Here is a 17712-nt window from a genome sequence, read left to right as displayed (position 1 = left end):
GAGGCAGTGGGTGGCCACATTATATTAATAACAATGGAAACTGTTGTGTGCGCGATTTTTGCACATTTATGCCAGCAGATGGCAGAAAAGCTCCTTTAAATATGAAAATAACCAACAAAACAGGTAAAGCAAAACATCACAAAAACTTGTTATTCATATTTCATAACTGTCATATTTTCAGTAGCATGTTGGCAGTATTACATGTTTTCTTTGTTACTCATGATGGGTTGATGAAGGACATCTGTTGGAACTGATGTCCACACACACACACACACACACACACACACACACACACAGATATAAGGGCTGAAATAATCAGCCCAAACAAGCAATAACTGACAGCAATGTTATCAAGAACGCTAATAACTTTCTCTTAGCTGCTGTTACAGGTGCTGAACAGTCGAACCCTCACTGACCTCAGCAGTTTTATCAGTAATCTACCTGCACTGTGACATTTGGCTGAGATGAAGCTTCCAGGAGAATTATGTCCAATTAATGCAGAATGTTTATGGTGCATTGGCATTACAGATAGGTGGGACAGCATCGGTGAATCATACTGCTTTTAATTTACCTTCTAAACAGCAACGGGTATATTGCGAAAGCAGCACACTAAAATCTGGCAACCTTTGGGCTTTTTTTTTCTCCAATTTTCCTCCCAATCCAGTCATATCAAATCACCCTATTGCATTATGCTTTATCTCTACTGATGTCAATCTCCACCCTGGTTGAGGATAGCCGTGACTAACACACGCCCCTCCGACACGTGTGCAGAAGCCAACTGCATCTTTTTACCTGCATGATGCGAGTTCATATGTGGATCAGCTTTGTGTACGGAGAGCCACACCCTGATCCTCATTATTCCTCGTCTCTGTGTAAACAAGCCAATCGTTGTTCATGTAGGTGCCAGTGATAATTGGGCCAGTGATAGCTCAGTGGTTAAGGTACTGGACTAGTAAACAGAAGGTTGCCGGTTCAAGCCCCGCCACCACCAAGTTGCCACTGTTGGGTCCCTGAGCAAGGCCCTTAACCCTCAATTGCTCGTTGTGTAAGTCACTTTGGATAAAAGTGTCTGCTAAATGCTGAAAATGTAAATGTGCCAGATGGCAGAGCTGAGTTTTGAACCGACAAGTTTGTGTTTTACCGCTGTGCCACCTGAGTGCCTGCCTTTGGGCTGTTTTAAGTCTGAATTCCCTTAATTGGCCAATTGGCCACCTATGGTTCAACTTGTCATGACATGAGGTCTGTTTTATCTTTTGTGCACCTCTTTGCATGGCTTGTGTCTAAACGAAGCCACCTATGAACACACATAAAGAACAAATGGGAACCTTTGATGTTTAAGGAATAATGGCCATAATTAGACAGACGCTTGGGACTAAACTGGATACCTGCTGTGTACTGGCTGTAGATGGACACTCTAGATGTGCATTTTTATCCTATTATGTGCTGCTCTCTATATACAAGCTACAGTGCTGTTAATGGGCATTTGCTGTGCTGTCAAAAAGGAAAGAAAAACAGTGTGTTACGCCCCTGCTATTCGGCTCTTGGTCTAAGGGTATAGTAGGGGACAGTAACTATGGTGTGTAGGTGGACAAAGAGTAATAGGTGAGGCAGTGCACAAACTCAAGCTAATCAGTGTATGTACAAACCTGAGGAGGGAGAACGTGGACAGTACCAAAGAATAGAAAAGAGTAAAACAAGACTACGCTAAGCTGTATATAACTACCTTAAATTAAGGCTAATGAAAAATACATGGGGTAGTACCTGCCCTCTTATCTAGTTTTTTTTTTAATACAGGGATAAATACTGTACCTACGTGTGCACAATGTATATACGAGCACGTCTTACCTGTTCTACCCTCCCAGGGGAGAAGACCAACATACGAACTAGAGTGAAATGTACGAAGGGAATTAAAAATCCCTACAAACAACTAACAATACTACAACTAGACTACAACGTAACAAGTGTCAAACACTGTGCAAAAGTGAGACACAGGCTTTACTCTTCGTATCAGGATGGCAACTATATCAGAAGTGCTGAAAATCTTTTCCCAACGCTGCAGTGACAGGTTATCAAAGATGTGTAAATGAACTATGCTGCTCACGTGAGACAAGATCAGACTGTGCGTAAGTGTGTTTAGTTCTAATTAGTTTAAAAGGTCAGAGGGAATCTAAGAACAAAACCAGGTCTGCTATGCGTTAAAGGCTCAAGGACCATGGGTAAGACAGTTATACTGGAACTAGAAGGAATCTTTCCCAAACTATTACACAAAAGTATGAAGTGAATCATTTATTGTATGTAATTGGTTGTACACATTTGTTAGCAATGTGTGTGGCTAAAACACCTACACTCAGTCAGAGGGGTGTACGAATACTCACATCTGAAGCTTTGCTAGCTAACCTGCAAAAGCAACAAGGGCTTTTTATTAAGTTTTACACATCCAGGACAGGGGCAGTCAAGACCAGCTTTGTGATATCCAAAAAGAATATCCATCAAGAACAAAGGAAAATGAGGTAATTAGACTCCAATCAAAATAGCATTCGGACTTTGTGTATAATTAAATATTTATAACTGTATCAGAACTGTACAATGTGCTGCTTTCTATAAATAGATACAATAAATATAGAGTAGAATTAAGTTCACCCTGTTGGTCCGACCCTCCACAACAGTCCCAGTTTCTTATGTGGCCCCTTGGACATTTTAATTGCCCACCTCTGGGTTTGAGTCTTGATTCCAAAGTGTCTGTGTTGGTATGGGTACCTTTAGGTAACCTGTTTTCCTCCAACCTTCCAAAAAAGATGCCAGTAAGTGGATTGGCTGCTCTAAATGCTCCCTAGGTAAATAAAAAAATAGCTGCTATGCACAAAAATAGAGCCTAATTAGGCGAACTGTGAACAAATAGACATGCATTTTCTACATAGACCTTCTTTGTGTAAGAGTCTGCTTTGATTTGTTCCTGGATTAAGTTGAGCAAATCCTTTTCTCTCCCTGAGGCGACCAGAAACCTTAAAGAAGTGCCACCTAGCAGGTTTTGCCGCTAGTACTTGTGACAAGCCTTTTCTTCTCATTATTTATCCTTTGGGCTCAAATTAGCCAAAGAACCTTTATGCTTGTAGAGCACATGCTCTTCGGTGGTCTTATTTTCCCTGATCTGACTTGTCTTTTTGTTAGGAAATGCTAATTAACCCACTCATTATACAACGGAACGACAAGGAGGTTATCACAGGTTGTCCTGTTTCGTAATAGTCTGCAGAAGTGCCACCCTGATGTCTGTTATGATTTTCTTCAAATGTTAATGATGCTAAGGTATGTCTAACTACCATTTCGTTGTTTATTGAGCTAGCAGGATTGTGTGTGTAGCTCACAGCTGTAAATGTGAGCTGCAGCTGTCAGAAAATAATGCAAAAATCGGCCTTCTTATGGCTTAATGTAAAGACAGTTGTAAATGAAATCATTACGTGTCTTTATTAGAGGAAGCTGCTTTTACGTTAATTAAATCATGGCCCTATTGCACTGTCGCCTCACAGCAAGAAGGTCCTAGGTTCGATCCCCAGGTGGAGCGGTCCGGGTCCTTTCTGTATGGAGTTTGCATGTTCTCCCCATGTCTGTGTGGGTTTCCTCCAGGAGCTCCGGTTTCCCCACCACAGTACAAAGACGTGCAAGTGAGGTGAACTGGGGATACGAAACTGTCCACGACTGTGTTTGACAATAAATTTGTTGAGTAACTACCTGTTCTGTCATGAAAGTAACCAAAGTGTGTAAAACATGACGTTAAAATCCTAATAAATAAATAAATAAACATACAAGTTACCAACGTTGACCAAGAAGGGTACACATCTTCTCAGACATGGGTGCAATCTCTACTTCTTTCCTAAAGGGAGCAATAACACATACATAAGATCACACTTTGCTCTCTGTACTCATTTCCCACAGTGCCAGTGGCTTCACTGGACAGTAGGAATTGCTGTTAAGATTATTAACATGACCTTCTCTCCCTCAGACACAGCAAATTATGTTTTGACTACCCAATAGTGTGTTATACTGTATAATCCCATTTAGCCTATTTAAGTTCCAGGTTGAAACCCTATAAAAAGGGGGTAAATACTTATGCCAGGTGTTGAATGATCACAAACAGCAGCAGCAGAATTGAGAACACAGACACATTTTAGAAAGGACATACGTGATAAAAGTGCACTTTCGTGTTTGTATTCACATGCTCTCCTAGTCTTCAGGCGTTTGTAGATGGGTAGGAGTTCCAGCACTGCCAAACTAAATGGCTTCATTTTAAACTAAATTAATTATAGGAGACTTGTATTATCTGGCACTTGGTACGACAGCTCTGTATTAAAGAAAATGCCCGAGGCACTTGGCGTTGTTTAACAAAAGCATGAATGGAGAAAAAATTCACTAATTAATTAGCGTCCTTTAAAAAACTTCAGAAAGCTTTTCTTAAGAGAAGAAGAAGAAAAATCCCAGAGAAACCAACAGTCCTACCTGCCAGGCATACAGTACTTTTATACTCTGTGTCTGGTCTCAGTGGTGTGAATGTGGAATGAAGGCGTGCGGTTTAGGGCTGATACTGAGACCTTGGCTTCGACAGATCAGTTACAACAAGGCCAAAAGAAACCGAAGGTACAAAAGAACTTGGTCAAAAGAAACTGAAGGTACGACAGGTCTGAATGCTCACGGCACCTGCCTAATCTATTTCCATTAACTGTGACTGGTTGAATCAGGTCAAACTGGAAAATAAATGTGACTTTTAACTCTGTATAACGTGGACTTATGTACAGCCCAGTGGCGGCTGCTGGTCTTTCAAAGAGGGGAAGCTCATTGTCGGCTTACATCATAAAATTTGTCAATTTATTTATATATAAATGTATAAATTCTCCCCTTTGTTAGTTTTCAAGAAAATGGCCTGAAATGGGTTGCAGTTTGTCTTCCGACTTCACTCGCAAAATCCGCGATGGTACTGAAGCTCCCAGCGACAGCTGTCAATCAAAACGGGATTCAGCCTTTCGACTGATCCTCCAATCATCTTGCAAAAGCTCAGCGTCCAAACTGGATGTAAATTCCTTTATTATAGTGCAGTTAGCAGTTCAACCATGAATTAGCATTTTAGTTGTGTTTGAATTAAAAAAAAAAAAGGGCGGCACGGTGGCTTAGTGGGTAGCACTGTTGCCTCACAGCAAGAAGGTCCTGGGTTCGATCCCCAGGTAGAAAGGGCCGGGTCATTTCTGTGCGGAGTTTGCATGTTCTCCCCGTGTCTGTGTGGGTTTCCTCTGGGAAACTGTTACTGTGGGCCTTGCGCCCATTGAAAAGCTGGAATTGGCTCCAGCACCCCCTGCGACCCTAATTGAAGCGGTTAAGAAAGTCGGTGAGTGAATAAAAAAAAACTATTTTCATACCTTGGAAAATGAAATTACACATTCTGAAATGTATTCAATATCAAGCTGAATAAATTAAACTTGAAGTAAAATTAGAAGTAGTAGTCTTTTTGAGATGTTTTATTGATAAAAGCACAAAAAATGCATTATTGTAAAAAGCATTTTGTGTTTGCTTTGATATTAAACAGAGTTTGATAATTGTAATACTATATGCATATACATAGTTACCTTTAACTTAGCATCATCTAATGGAATTCTTTAGATCCAGTTATCCAAATATGAAAATATCAGGCAATTTCACACGTCCCTATAGTGATGGACTTCCATTTGGAGTTCCCATTCATACTTCTTGGCATATATACTGCTAAAACTATTTAGAAGTGATTATTTACATTGACTATATATAGTTAAAAGTATGAAGACAATACAAGCCCTTTTAATTATTGAGTGGATGTGTTTCAGCCACACCCATTGCTAAAAGTGGTATAAAATCAATAGTATAAATTATATACTTCCAAAAGTGGGCAGTTTGGGCCATTTTCTGCTGTAGCATGACTGTACCACTGTGTACAAAATAAGGTCTATAAAGACATGGCCTGCTAAGTTTGGTGTATTGGTAGTCAGGTGCCCACATACTTTCGGCTATGAAAACTATACCAACACAAGTCCCTTTTGCTCCTTTGGCTTTTAGATTCACTTATTGTGATGCACTGGTTTCTGTATGATCATGTGTTGCCAAATAAACTGTATCTTTCCACTCTTAACACACTCGATCAAGTTCAAGTTCATCCTCTTCATGACTCCCATGCATCAATGCAAACAAACCTGAGTTCACAAGGTTCATAAGTAAAATGAAGAAGCACTGAGATTTGGGGCGTCTCCTTGATCTTCAGTTCAAGATGACAAATTTCCATATCAATTAACCCCCAGTGGTGAGCAATGGGAGACGTTGAAGTTTTTTGTGTACCTTGGTCAACATCTTCCCAAATAATTAAGAAGCCTCATTAGAGGATCCTCCACGTTTGAGAATCAACATGTGAGAAGGGCCCTCCAGCTTGCCTCACTGTACCCTGAGGGGTGTTAATATGAGGTGCTGCACACTTAGTTCCTTCAGTCTTACAGCAGTCACTGTGAGTACTAGTGGAGGGGTGGAGGGTGAAGGGGAAGATGAAGAGCGTTTTAACATTCACTCAGCTACTCTGACATCTCAGGTGTGAATCTCATGTTTATCTTTTTAGTCTGTTGTACTGTGAGGGACATCTGATCAAAAGTATGTGGACCCACCTCTAACAGCAACTATAAAAACAGTTTCCTTGTTTCTAAGGGAAATCCTTTTCTTATTCCAGCATCTTATTTCGTGCTCAAGTGCCCAAACTGAGGTCCATAACTACAGGATTTAAAGTTTGGTTTGGAGATCCTGTGACCTGAAAGAGACCTAACCTCAACCTTTTTAAACACCTTTGGGATAAATTTGAGCATTGGTTCCAAGCCAGGCCCTGTTGTTTAACATCAGCGTGTAATGTCCCCATCTGCCTTGCCCACGCCGACCCCCTTAGGTTGGGGAAGGGCACAGGTATTTCTCTCTGAACTACGCTTCAAAACATTCCCTGTGCATCATTAGTGTTACTTACTACACCCTCCACCTACATCCTTTAATTCCACATTTTTCCATAATTGGTGTGAAAGCTTCTACTGGGTCTCTGAGTTTCCCTGTTCCTCTGTTTAGGATTTGGGTTTTAACCAGTTCGTGGACTGAGTAGCTGGCTGATTTACACCTTTTGTTTCTTCTCGAGTCCTGTCTTTACTTCCTTTGGTTGCCTTGTTGCACTGGCCTATTTCTCAGGGGCAGTGGTACCTCAGCTTTTAAGTTACTGGACTAGTAATCAGGTTGCTGGTTTAAGCACCAGATCTGCCATGATGCCACTGTTGGGCCTGTAAACAAGGCCTTCAGCTCTGAGTAGCTTAGACTGTATTCATTACAATCATAAGCAGCCTTGGATTAAAGCTTTTGGTTTTGTTTTGTTTAATTAATTAGAGCCTAATTAAAAAATACTAATAATAATTATTACAAATACAAAATGCAAAACATTCATCATTGTTGTTTTCTTTACCTTTTTGTCAGCATGAAAAAGCATCACTGATGTTACCTTAAGTGTAAAACGCATTTCTTTTCTTCTTTGACTTGAAGTCTGTAGCAGCTTGGTGTGTAGTATGATAAGATTTGATTTATGAGCTGTTCTATAAATGAAACTTCTGGTTTCCTGTTTTCTGCCAGATGCTGGCTGCTGTTTGTGAATGATTGTTGATTAGGTAAATGTTGCTCCCGGTTTTATCTGAATGAAAAGGACATTGTTTAGGAACACAAAGTACATTTATTCTTTTCAGCAACAACAGCATGTTTGGCATAAAAGCATAAAAAAACGCACGTATTGTGCAATTTAATTCAAAGCATTTCAAATGTTCAGCCTGCTGAAGTAAATTAACCACTGCAGAAGTCACAGACCTGACGATGGGTCCAAAATAAATACAGCGGTACATTGAAACTCAGCGTCGTCAATCGGTTCTGGAGGTGGCGTTGAGTTTTAAAGACTCAGTTTTAAGGTATTTTTTCCCCATAAGGATTTATGGGAAGCTTGTTCATGTGTTCCATGGTCCTGTGGAACTGCATATATTTTAGGCTAACGTAAAAAAAAAAAAAAGGGGTTGTTTTTGACACTTCTACCCTAAAATAACACAAATATAATATAAAAACACTGAAATACAGTTAAAAGCAGTTAAAATCAATATAGAAATACAATAAAACCGGCACTTAACTTTACTTCTTTATTGTTTCCTTATCCTTCTTAATTAGTGGACAAAACTTATAAGCAGTAATAATTAAGAGAGGTTTAGTGTTTCTATGTCGTTGTTTTAATACATTAAGTTACATTATTATTAGTTTTTAATGATAATTGTTTTAGACTCTTGGAAAAGCTGATTCTCACAATTTCTCAGAACCTCGAGCTGTAACACAAGTTTAAAAGTGAAACAGAAGAAGAATTCAGCTAAACACAGATACATGTGGAGCTTTCAGACTGGATTTGACACAAATGCAGATTCGTCTCATATTCGCATGACTTTTAGCCGAGCGCTGAACAAAGCAGCACTCGCACACATGTTGAGTTTAAGGCTACAAATTTCTCGTCGAAGAGCATTGAGTTTCAAAGATTTCGAGTTTAGTGGACGCTGAGTCTTGATACAAGACTCTCTCTTGATGCATGCTCAATAATCCAGGTACACAAATCCACAAAGTTGAATCAGTTTATCTGGACACAAGTTCGTTGTAGCGATACGTTTCGTCTGTCGCCTCACAGCAAGAAGGTCCTGGGTTCGATCCCCAGATGGGGTGGTCCGGGTCCTTTCTGTGTGGAGTTTGCATGTGAAAAGACATGCAAGTGAGGTGAATTGGAGATACAAAATTGTCCATGACTGTGTTTGATATAACCTTGTGAACTGATTAACCTTGTGTAAGCAGTAACTACCGTTCCTGTCATGAACGTAACCAGAAGTGTAAAACATGACGTTAATATCCTAATAAACAAACAAACTTAGTTATAAAAGTTTATTGTGACTTTATGTCACCAGTAATTGACAGCTGATTCTTAAACTTGTGTTTAATTTCTCTGTTAAACACGTTTGTCGTTTGTCTCTCTGTTTTCAGTAATATGATAATGCACGTTGCCGGTGTCCGTACTGTCGGCCGTACCGCATTAGCGTCTTTTCTCTCTTTCTAAACACCTCTGTACCGCTGCTGAACTTTTTCTATTAGTGTGCCACCTTTTGTTCCAGCTGATAAGCTCTCTGTCTCTCTGAAGAGCTTTCTGCATCCGTATTAAAGCCTAAATAAAGTGAAAAAACATTGGTGTAAAGCTGGAGGCTGGCGCATCAAAAAGCTCGCAGGTTGTGGTTGCGTTTCTTTGTGCTGAAGCAATTAGTGCTCTGGTTTTCAAAGGGAGCAAATAGGCAACTTACTGTTTGAAAGGGATTTTATTCACATTGCACTCAGTGATAATGAAACAAAGAAATGACATTATTTATTCCGGTCTTTATTCTCTCAATGCCATTTATGTCGGTCATAAAGTAAAGCTAAAGCCAGTAAATCAGCATGATTTTGGGTCGTTTTATTTAATTACTCAACACAATTGGTGCACATGTCCGAGACGTGCATGTCAAAGTTTGGGATTTCAATGATTTCTGCAATTGTTTTTTTTTTTTTTTTTTTACTGCTCACAAAGGAAAACATGGCAGGCTTGTTAAACAATGTGTGAAAGAAAAAAGCCATTGCACACTTGCATAACAACCTCATTCTACCTCGTCTCTCTTGATGACTCCCAGATCAGACCATCTGGTAATGTAAGAAGCCTTGGTGTTTTTCTGGATAACCAGCTGACCTTCTCTTCTCATGTAGCCAACATGACAAGGTCGTGCCGGTTCCTCCTCTACTACATCAGGAAGATTCGACCATTTCTCTCCATGGAAGTCACTCAGATTCTTGTCCAGTCATTTGTAATCTCACGGTTGGACTACTGCAACTCCCTCCTGGCAGGTGCTTCTATGTCCACTATCAAACCCTTCCAGCTCATTCAAAATGCAGCTGCTTGCCTGGTTTTTAACCAACCTAAACACTGCCACACCACCCCACTGCTGCGTTCTCTTCACTGGCTTCCTGTAGCTGCACGCATTCAGTTTAAAACACTGATGCTCGCCTACAAAGCCAAAAATGGACCAGCCCCAAGCTACCTTCGAGGTCTAATAAAATCCCGCTCTGTACCACGCAACCTCCGAGCTATTAGTCTCACTCGACTTGATCCTCCACCCAGGACTCGAGGAAGACGAGCATCAAGGCTCTTCTCTGTACTGGCACCCAAGTGGTGGAACGAACTTCCTCTGTCTGTCCGAACATCTGAGTCTCTTGCTATCTTTAAAAAAATGATAAAAAACCTTCATCACCTCTTTACTGAGCACTTAAGCTGACATGTACTTACTTACTCACTTACTTACTAACACTCTTATTCTTATTCATTTCTTAAAGAAAAAAAAACTAACTTTGGTTCGAACAGAGTTTCAGCAGATTTGTGTTCTTGGACTGTTGTTTACTTAATCTAGAGTAATTAAATGTTTACTATGGAGGCACTTCTGTAAGTCGCTCTGGATAAGAGCGTCTGCTAAATGCCAAAAATGTAAATGTACCTGTGAAGCATAGTGGAGGGAGCATTAAGGAAACATCATTCATTAAGGAAACAATAAATTGACACTTGATGAATGAACTTTATGGGAAATTGTTGGTACAAGGGTAGCAGAGCTTTTGTTTATGGATGGTTGTTGAATTTGCATTTTTACAGAATCTGTATAAATGTCTGGGTTAGTTATGAGGCTACAATTACACTCAATGGTCACATATCTTGTACATACTTAAATGATACATTTTATAAGCCACACCTACCATGTAGATGCTCTTTGTGGATATACAGTTACTGATTGACTGTAGCCTATCTAACCTATGCTGTACACTGTATGCTGCATCAGCCCTCCCAGTACCTCATATGTCAATAGAAAGGGACTCCTATTGGACGTTCATTGAACAAATATTATTTGGCTAGTGGACCTCAGTATTGCAATTGACACTAACATGGTTATATGATCCACCACCCAAATAATATTGATTCAAATGGGGTCTTATGGGGTTTCTTTCAATTACTGGATGGGTTAGAAGGGGTGACACAGTAAACAGTGCAACCGATGGGTTATGATCAGTTATTGTAGAAGGTCCTGGGATTGATCCCCAGGTGGGGCGGTCCAGGTCCTTTCTGTGTGGAGTTTACATGTTCTCCCTGTGTCTGCGTGGGTTTCCTCCAGGAGCTCCGGTTTCCTCCCACAGTCCAAAGACGTGCAAGTGAGGTGAATTGGAGATACAAAATTGTCCATGACTGTGTTTCACATTAAAACTTGTGAACTGTTGAATCTTGTGTAATGAGTAACTACTGGTCCTGTCATGAATGTAACCAAAGTGTAAAACATGATGGTAATTTCCTAATAAACAAACAAAGATCAGTAATTGAATACCCACAATGCACATTTTTATTGAACGTGTATAACACAGAGAAGCCAATAAAAGAAAATCATACAAGACAGGTGAACCTAATAAATGGTCAGTAAGTGTATTTTATCAATATAATTAACCTAGCAGTTAAGGTACTGGACTAGTACTTAGATGGTCGCTGATTTAAGCCCAACCGCTGCCACATTGCTGCTGTTGGGCCCTTGAGCAAGGCCCTTGACACTCAGTTGCTCAGACTGTAAAAGTAAATAATTGATTAAATGACAGTTAAATTTTGGGCATCTTTCTAAAACAGTTTATATTATAAATGTAAATAGATTTATTTATTTTCTGACACGTCTGAAGGGAAAATTGACTCAGCTAGATCTGTTACAACCCCTCAGATTCACAGGTTGAATAAATGAGACATGACTTGTGCGGCACTAATAAATATGTATTTGTTGTTTTCTTTTCAAGAACAACTCGAGGAGGAGAAATTGCAGAGTAATGGAGGTGAAGCACCGTCACATTTCCACTTCTCCCTTCATCACATGTCCGATCACATCAAAGTTATACTGTCATACTGTCACCATCAGCATCAGGCTGAAACATGATGGAGTTCGCAAGCTTTCAGCTCACATTCGCTTCATTCTCTTTTCTCCTCTAATACTACTCTCTTCTCTTCATTCTCTTCTCTTCATTCTCTTCTCTTCTTCTCTCTAATACTACTCTCTTCTCTTCTGTTCATTCTCTCCTCTAATACTACTCTCTTCTCTTCATTCTCTTCTCCTCTCTTCTCTTTTTTCTTCTCATCTCTTCTCTCCTCTCCACTTCTCTTCTCTTTTTCTTTCTTCTCTTCTCTCCTCTTCTCTTCTTTTCTATTCTCTTATTTTCTCTTCTGTAATACTCGCTTCTCTTTTCTCTTCTCCTCTTCTTTTTTCTTTTCTCTTCTCTTCTTTTCTCGTCTCTTCACTTCTCTTAATTTTTCTTTTGTCATCTCTTCTTTTTCCCCTTTTTCTCATCTCCATTTTCTCCTTTTGTCTTTGCTTTTTGTTTTCTTTTTTCTTGTCTCTTTGTTTCTCCTTCCCTCTCTTGTCTTTCCTTCTTTTCTCTTCCTCACATGCTCTAGTTTCCTTTCTTCTCCTCTTTACTCTCCTCTGTGTAACAGATGCTGTCTGATTGTCATCATTGTTCATCCATCATCTGAATCATGTGATTTATGGTATAAGAATCACCTTTCTTCACTCTCCACTTACCAATTTATGTTTTTTCTTTCCACATTTGTTCTTACTTTTTCTATATTTTTCTATATTTTGCCTACATTTAATGTGCAGGACTTTGGCCACCTCCCTCCTCCTCAGAAATGCACGTTTACTCTTTTTCTATCCTTTTCTTTTTTATTTCTCTGACATGTTCTCTTTCTTTTCCCTCAGCTGCATGTGTTTGCATGAGTTTATCATTGTTAAGTGTATTTAGTTATTCGGGCTGTGATCAGACACCCTCTCTCTAATGTGTACAGGACCGGGCAGTGCACAATCCAAGCAGGACTGGTCTATCCAGTGGCCTACATCTGAATCAGGCAAAGAGAACACGCCAGTGGGCATGGCTGACCCCGGGCACTGGGTGCGTCTGCAGCTGTCCCAGAGCCCCAAGCCACAGTCACGCTACACCCACACCCTGTGCCACAGCCCCGTGGCCCTGGCTCTTCCGTCATTCTACCAAACTTCAGAGCGACTATGTGTGGATACCCACCTTGGACTGGCTAACACAAACATGCTGGACATGGGACCCCGGTCACTCCCTCCATCGCCGAGACAGAGACACTTTCCCCACACACCCCCACGAACTCCGCTGGTGGTAAACACCATGACTCCGCCCGGTACACCACCTCTGAGGCGGCGCAACAAGGTGAAGGCACCTGGCACACCGCCACCTGCTAACCGCAAACTTATTCACCTGCTGCCTGGCTTTAGTGCTCTTCACCGCAGCAAGTCACATGAGTTTCAGTTGGGCAATCGAGTTGATGATGCCCACACGCCCAGGTAAGTTACTCTAATTTACATAGAATATGGCACACCTTAATTCATGGTGTTTAATGTCCAGTATTTTAACTAGCAATGTTTTTACGTGGGTATGCTTTGTGAGGTCTATCTGTGTCACCACTGACATGCCATTGTGTAGGATTTATCCCCTGATGTCTTGGTGGCATTGGTTTACAGTTGCAATCGAAAATATTCAACCCCCCTCACCTTAAAAGATATCATGCTGTCGTGTGTCAAAATTTTCAGTTAACAAAGAATGTATATTTATTGATACATACAAGCAATTGAGACCATAAATTGCTCTAATCTAGCCTCAGTACTTGTATGGAACATCATTCTGCCTCCTGATGCCTCTCTTGTGGAGTCTTCACCCATTCTTCTCAGGCAAAAGCTTCCAACTCATTGAGGTTTAATAGCTTTTGTACCTCAACTGCTTTCTTTAAATCCCACCAAAGATTTTCCAAGGGATTTAAGTCTGGAGACCGAGAGGGCCACTTCAGGATATTCCACGACTGATTCACTAACCAAGCTTTGATTGACTTGGAAGAGTGGGATCATTGTCTTACAGGAAGATTCAGTTATCATCAAGGTTCAATTTCACCACAGAAAGCAGAACATGCCTCCTCAAAATGCTTTTCTGTGCCCTTTTGGTGCCGTATTAATGATCACCTCTCTACGATTAAGATTTTTTCCAGATTTTTTAAAACAAATTATGACAAAGTTTCCTGTTATTAATTTTCTTAAAAAAATAAAATACTGTATTTGTGATGATCTTTTATTTATCTAAATAATGAATGCCCTTTATTTCTGAGGTAGGTACAAACTATGCAAAACAATTTTGAATTAAGCACAATCTGGCTGAAAAAACGCGAATTTGGCAACCAGGCGTACAGTGCCAGTGACGCCAACCAAGCGAGGTGGATAGCGCCAGTGCCCTCTGCTGTTTAAAGTGAATATCGATTCATTTTACATGTCAAATCGATCTGAATCGTGGAATTTTTGAATTGGTTATTAACTGTCTTGTGGTGCATCGTTACATCCCTACCTACATCACCCCCAAAGATGCCTTTGATCACAAAAAGTGAGAGAAATTATGTCAACAAGCAGATGTCACAGGTACTCTGCTTGAAAACAGTGATTCAACTGTGAGAATGTGAGAATAAATGCCCCACAGACCGGTACCGGTCCACGGCCCGGTGGTTGGGGACCACTGAACTAGGGCAAGAGGCTACAACAGTGGACAAAATAAGCCACAGATAATGAAGTGTGGAAGTAATGAAGGGCCAAACCTTTATGTGCCACAGGATAAGAACCTATTTTAGACACAAATAACGTACAGTTCAAGACTTATATTTGTAAATAATCTTGGTTGAATGTTTGAAAAATATAACTAAAGATAAATCATCAGAGTTCATTAATAAATGGATGTTTTCCATGACAGATTGGACCCTCCTGCATCTGTAGGCCATATGAGACTGTGCATTTCCTTCCTGATTCCCCTGTATCCAATAATGGATAAAATGACATTAGGAAATTGATTACAAGTTTCATCGCTCTGATCCAGACCAGAACCTTTTACCCACCCTCTAATCACTGCTGATGAGCAAATCCAATCAGGATTAAGCTCCTCGGTGACTCGATTGGGGACCCACAGTGCTTGTTTGGGACTTTTCTGGTCTGCTTATGTGCTTCTGGTAAACAGACACTGGTCAAATGAGGCTCATATCCTGGATTATCTGGATTCTGGTTCTACATGTGAATTACATTTTATGATGGAGAATAACATGGAACATAAAGAGTGAAGTACAAAAAAAAATTGGCAGTTAAATCATGTAGAAAAATCACTTTATTTATATTGACCTTTTTTTATTTCGATTTTGTTTATGCATTTTCTCCCGACTTTTTAGCACGTCCAATTGCCCAATTGTGTCACGCTTCTTCTCTACCAATGCCGACCCCGGCACGTGGGCAGCAGCCGTATGCATTTTGTCACCCTCACTAGGCGAGTGCATATATGCGAATCAGCCTTGTGTATGGAGAGACACACCCTCATTCGCACTCTTTCCTCACCTCTGTGCAGGCGCCATCAATCAGCCAGCAGAGGTCGTAGTGCATCAGTTACGAGGAGTCCCTTTTCGGCTTATTATCCCACCCCTATATGAACAACAGGCCGATCGTTGTTCATGTGCCTGCTCAGCCCAGCTGGATGCGATGTATTCGAAATCCGTGTGTTTTTACCGCTGCGCCACCTGAGCGGCTCATTTATATTGATCTTAATAACTAGAGCGTGGCTCGGTGGGTGGCACTGTCGCCTCACAGCGAGAAGGTCCTGGGTTCGATCCCCAGGTGAGGCAGTCCGGGTTCTTTCTGTGCGGTATGTTCTCCCCGTCCCTGCGTCGGTTTCCTCCGGGAGCTCTGGTTTCCTCCCGCAGTTCAAAGTGTGTGCCCTGCGATGGACTGGCACCCCATCTAGGGTGTTACTGTGTGCCTTGCGCCCATTGAAAAGCTGGGATAAGCTCCAGCACCCCCTGCGACTCTGATTGGATAAGCGGTTAAGAAAGTGAGTGAGTGAGAACTTTACTTTTATTAAATAGTGCGCTGGCTCTGTCCACCAATACTCTTCTATTAGGTTCAAGTACTTTATTATGGAATGTATTGGCTCCACTGATTTTGGGGTGTGGCAAAATCACACAGTCCACAAACCTTTGGTCATGTTGTGTATATTTTTCCCAATTCTGATCCGTTATCATGGTGCTATTGTGCAGTGATGAAACATTTTGGCTTCTTGCTGTTCTCTCATTTACTTATGTGCATGTTTTGCATGTGTGTGTGTGTGTGTGTGTTCGAGGATATTTTTGGAACAGGGTTTATAAATTGTAAAATGACAGATACCACGTTTGTTTGTCCTCAAGTTGAAAGGAGATTGTGGAAGTGGAACAACAGGAGATAATAGATTTATTTTCTTTACTTTAACTCCAGTGGAGAAGTGTATAGGTGTGTGTGTGTGTGTGTGTGTGTGTTTATGTATATAAGAGAGAGAGACAATACACAGCAGGCATTTATACTGCTCAAGATTTATTACAGTCTTATGCATAATTTGGACCCCCTGGTAAAAAATGTCATGTTTTATATTCTCTAAGTGAAACACATTTGCATCCTCTATAGGAAACAAACCCAGTTTAACATTTTTCTGCAGTTTTCTCAGACTGTGTTAAGAACCAACAGTTTTTCAAAGTAATCAAGAACCCAAGTGACATGACAAGAAATTCTCAAGAAATGTCACACACATTCGAGAGTGGGTTCCGGTTTTGCCCTACATGTGCTGTGATTTCTGTGGATTCCCGAATCTTTTCATAATATTATGTACGGTAGATGAAGAAAGACCTGAATGATTTGCAGTCTTGCAGTGAGACGTGTTCTTTATGAGCTGATTGACTGTCTTTGTCCAAGTTTGACACATAGTGGTGAGCCACGACCCGATATTGTTTGCAAAGACTGAAGCTGCCTGTTGTGAAATGTTTTAAAACATTGTAACTTGGCCGCTCAGGTGGTGCAGCGGTAAAACACGCTAGCACACCAGAGCTGGGATTTCGAATACATCGTATCGAATCTCAGCTCTGCCATCCGGCTGGGCTGGGCGGCTACATGAACACTGATTGGCTGTTGTTCACAGGGTGGGATAAGCCGGACCAGGGTTCCTCATAACTGGTACAATTACGACCTCTGTTGGCTGGTTGATGGTGCCTGCGCAGAGTTGGGTGTGGCTCTCTGTGCACAAGGCTGATCTGCATATGAACTCGCCTTGTGCAGGTGAAAAGATGCAGTTGGTACTGCGCACGTGTCGGAGGGGGCGTGTGTCAGTTGCGAAGCTCCTCAGTCAGCAGTGGAGGGTTGTATCGGTAGAGGTGAAGTGTAATGCAATCAGGGTAATTGGATACGACTAGATTAGGGGAGAAAATTGGTGGAAGAATTGAAGAAACGGAGGAAAAAAAACCAGTGTAACAAATTTTTTATGAATTAAGACTTAGAAACTAATCACAGATTCTTGGTTTTACTGGATTTTCAAAATAATATAAGTTAAGATAAGATAGGATTCCTTTATTGATCCCCATGGGGGGAAATTTGAGTGTTACAGCAGCTCCAGAACAATGTAATTAAAAATGTAAATACAGTAAATAAAATAGAGTGAAAAAATTGAATATGTAATGCAATG

General features: G+C 40.8%; 1 protein-coding gene across 1 annotated transcript in view; it reads left to right on the top strand.

Moving 5' to 3' along the window:
* The window catches only part of ksr2 (kinase suppressor of ras 2), an 82696-nt gene that overhangs the window by 17249 nt on the left and 47735 nt on the right, over window positions 1–17712 (top strand). Inside the window, 2 exon segments of the mRNA XM_063018046.1 lie at window positions 11935–11970; window positions 12977–13499. Coding sequence (XP_062874116.1) covers window positions 11935–11970; window positions 12977–13499 — 559 coding nt within the window.

This window comes from Trichomycterus rosablanca, chromosome 21, assembly GCF_030014385.1.
Source record: "Trichomycterus rosablanca isolate fTriRos1 chromosome 21, fTriRos1.hap1, whole genome shotgun sequence".
In the NCBI taxonomy this organism is placed as follows: Eukaryota; Metazoa; Chordata; class Actinopteri; order Siluriformes; family Trichomycteridae; genus Trichomycterus; species Trichomycterus rosablanca.
The sequence above is the reverse complement of the archived record's forward strand: the minus strand, read 5'-3'. Positions and strand labels throughout refer to the sequence as shown.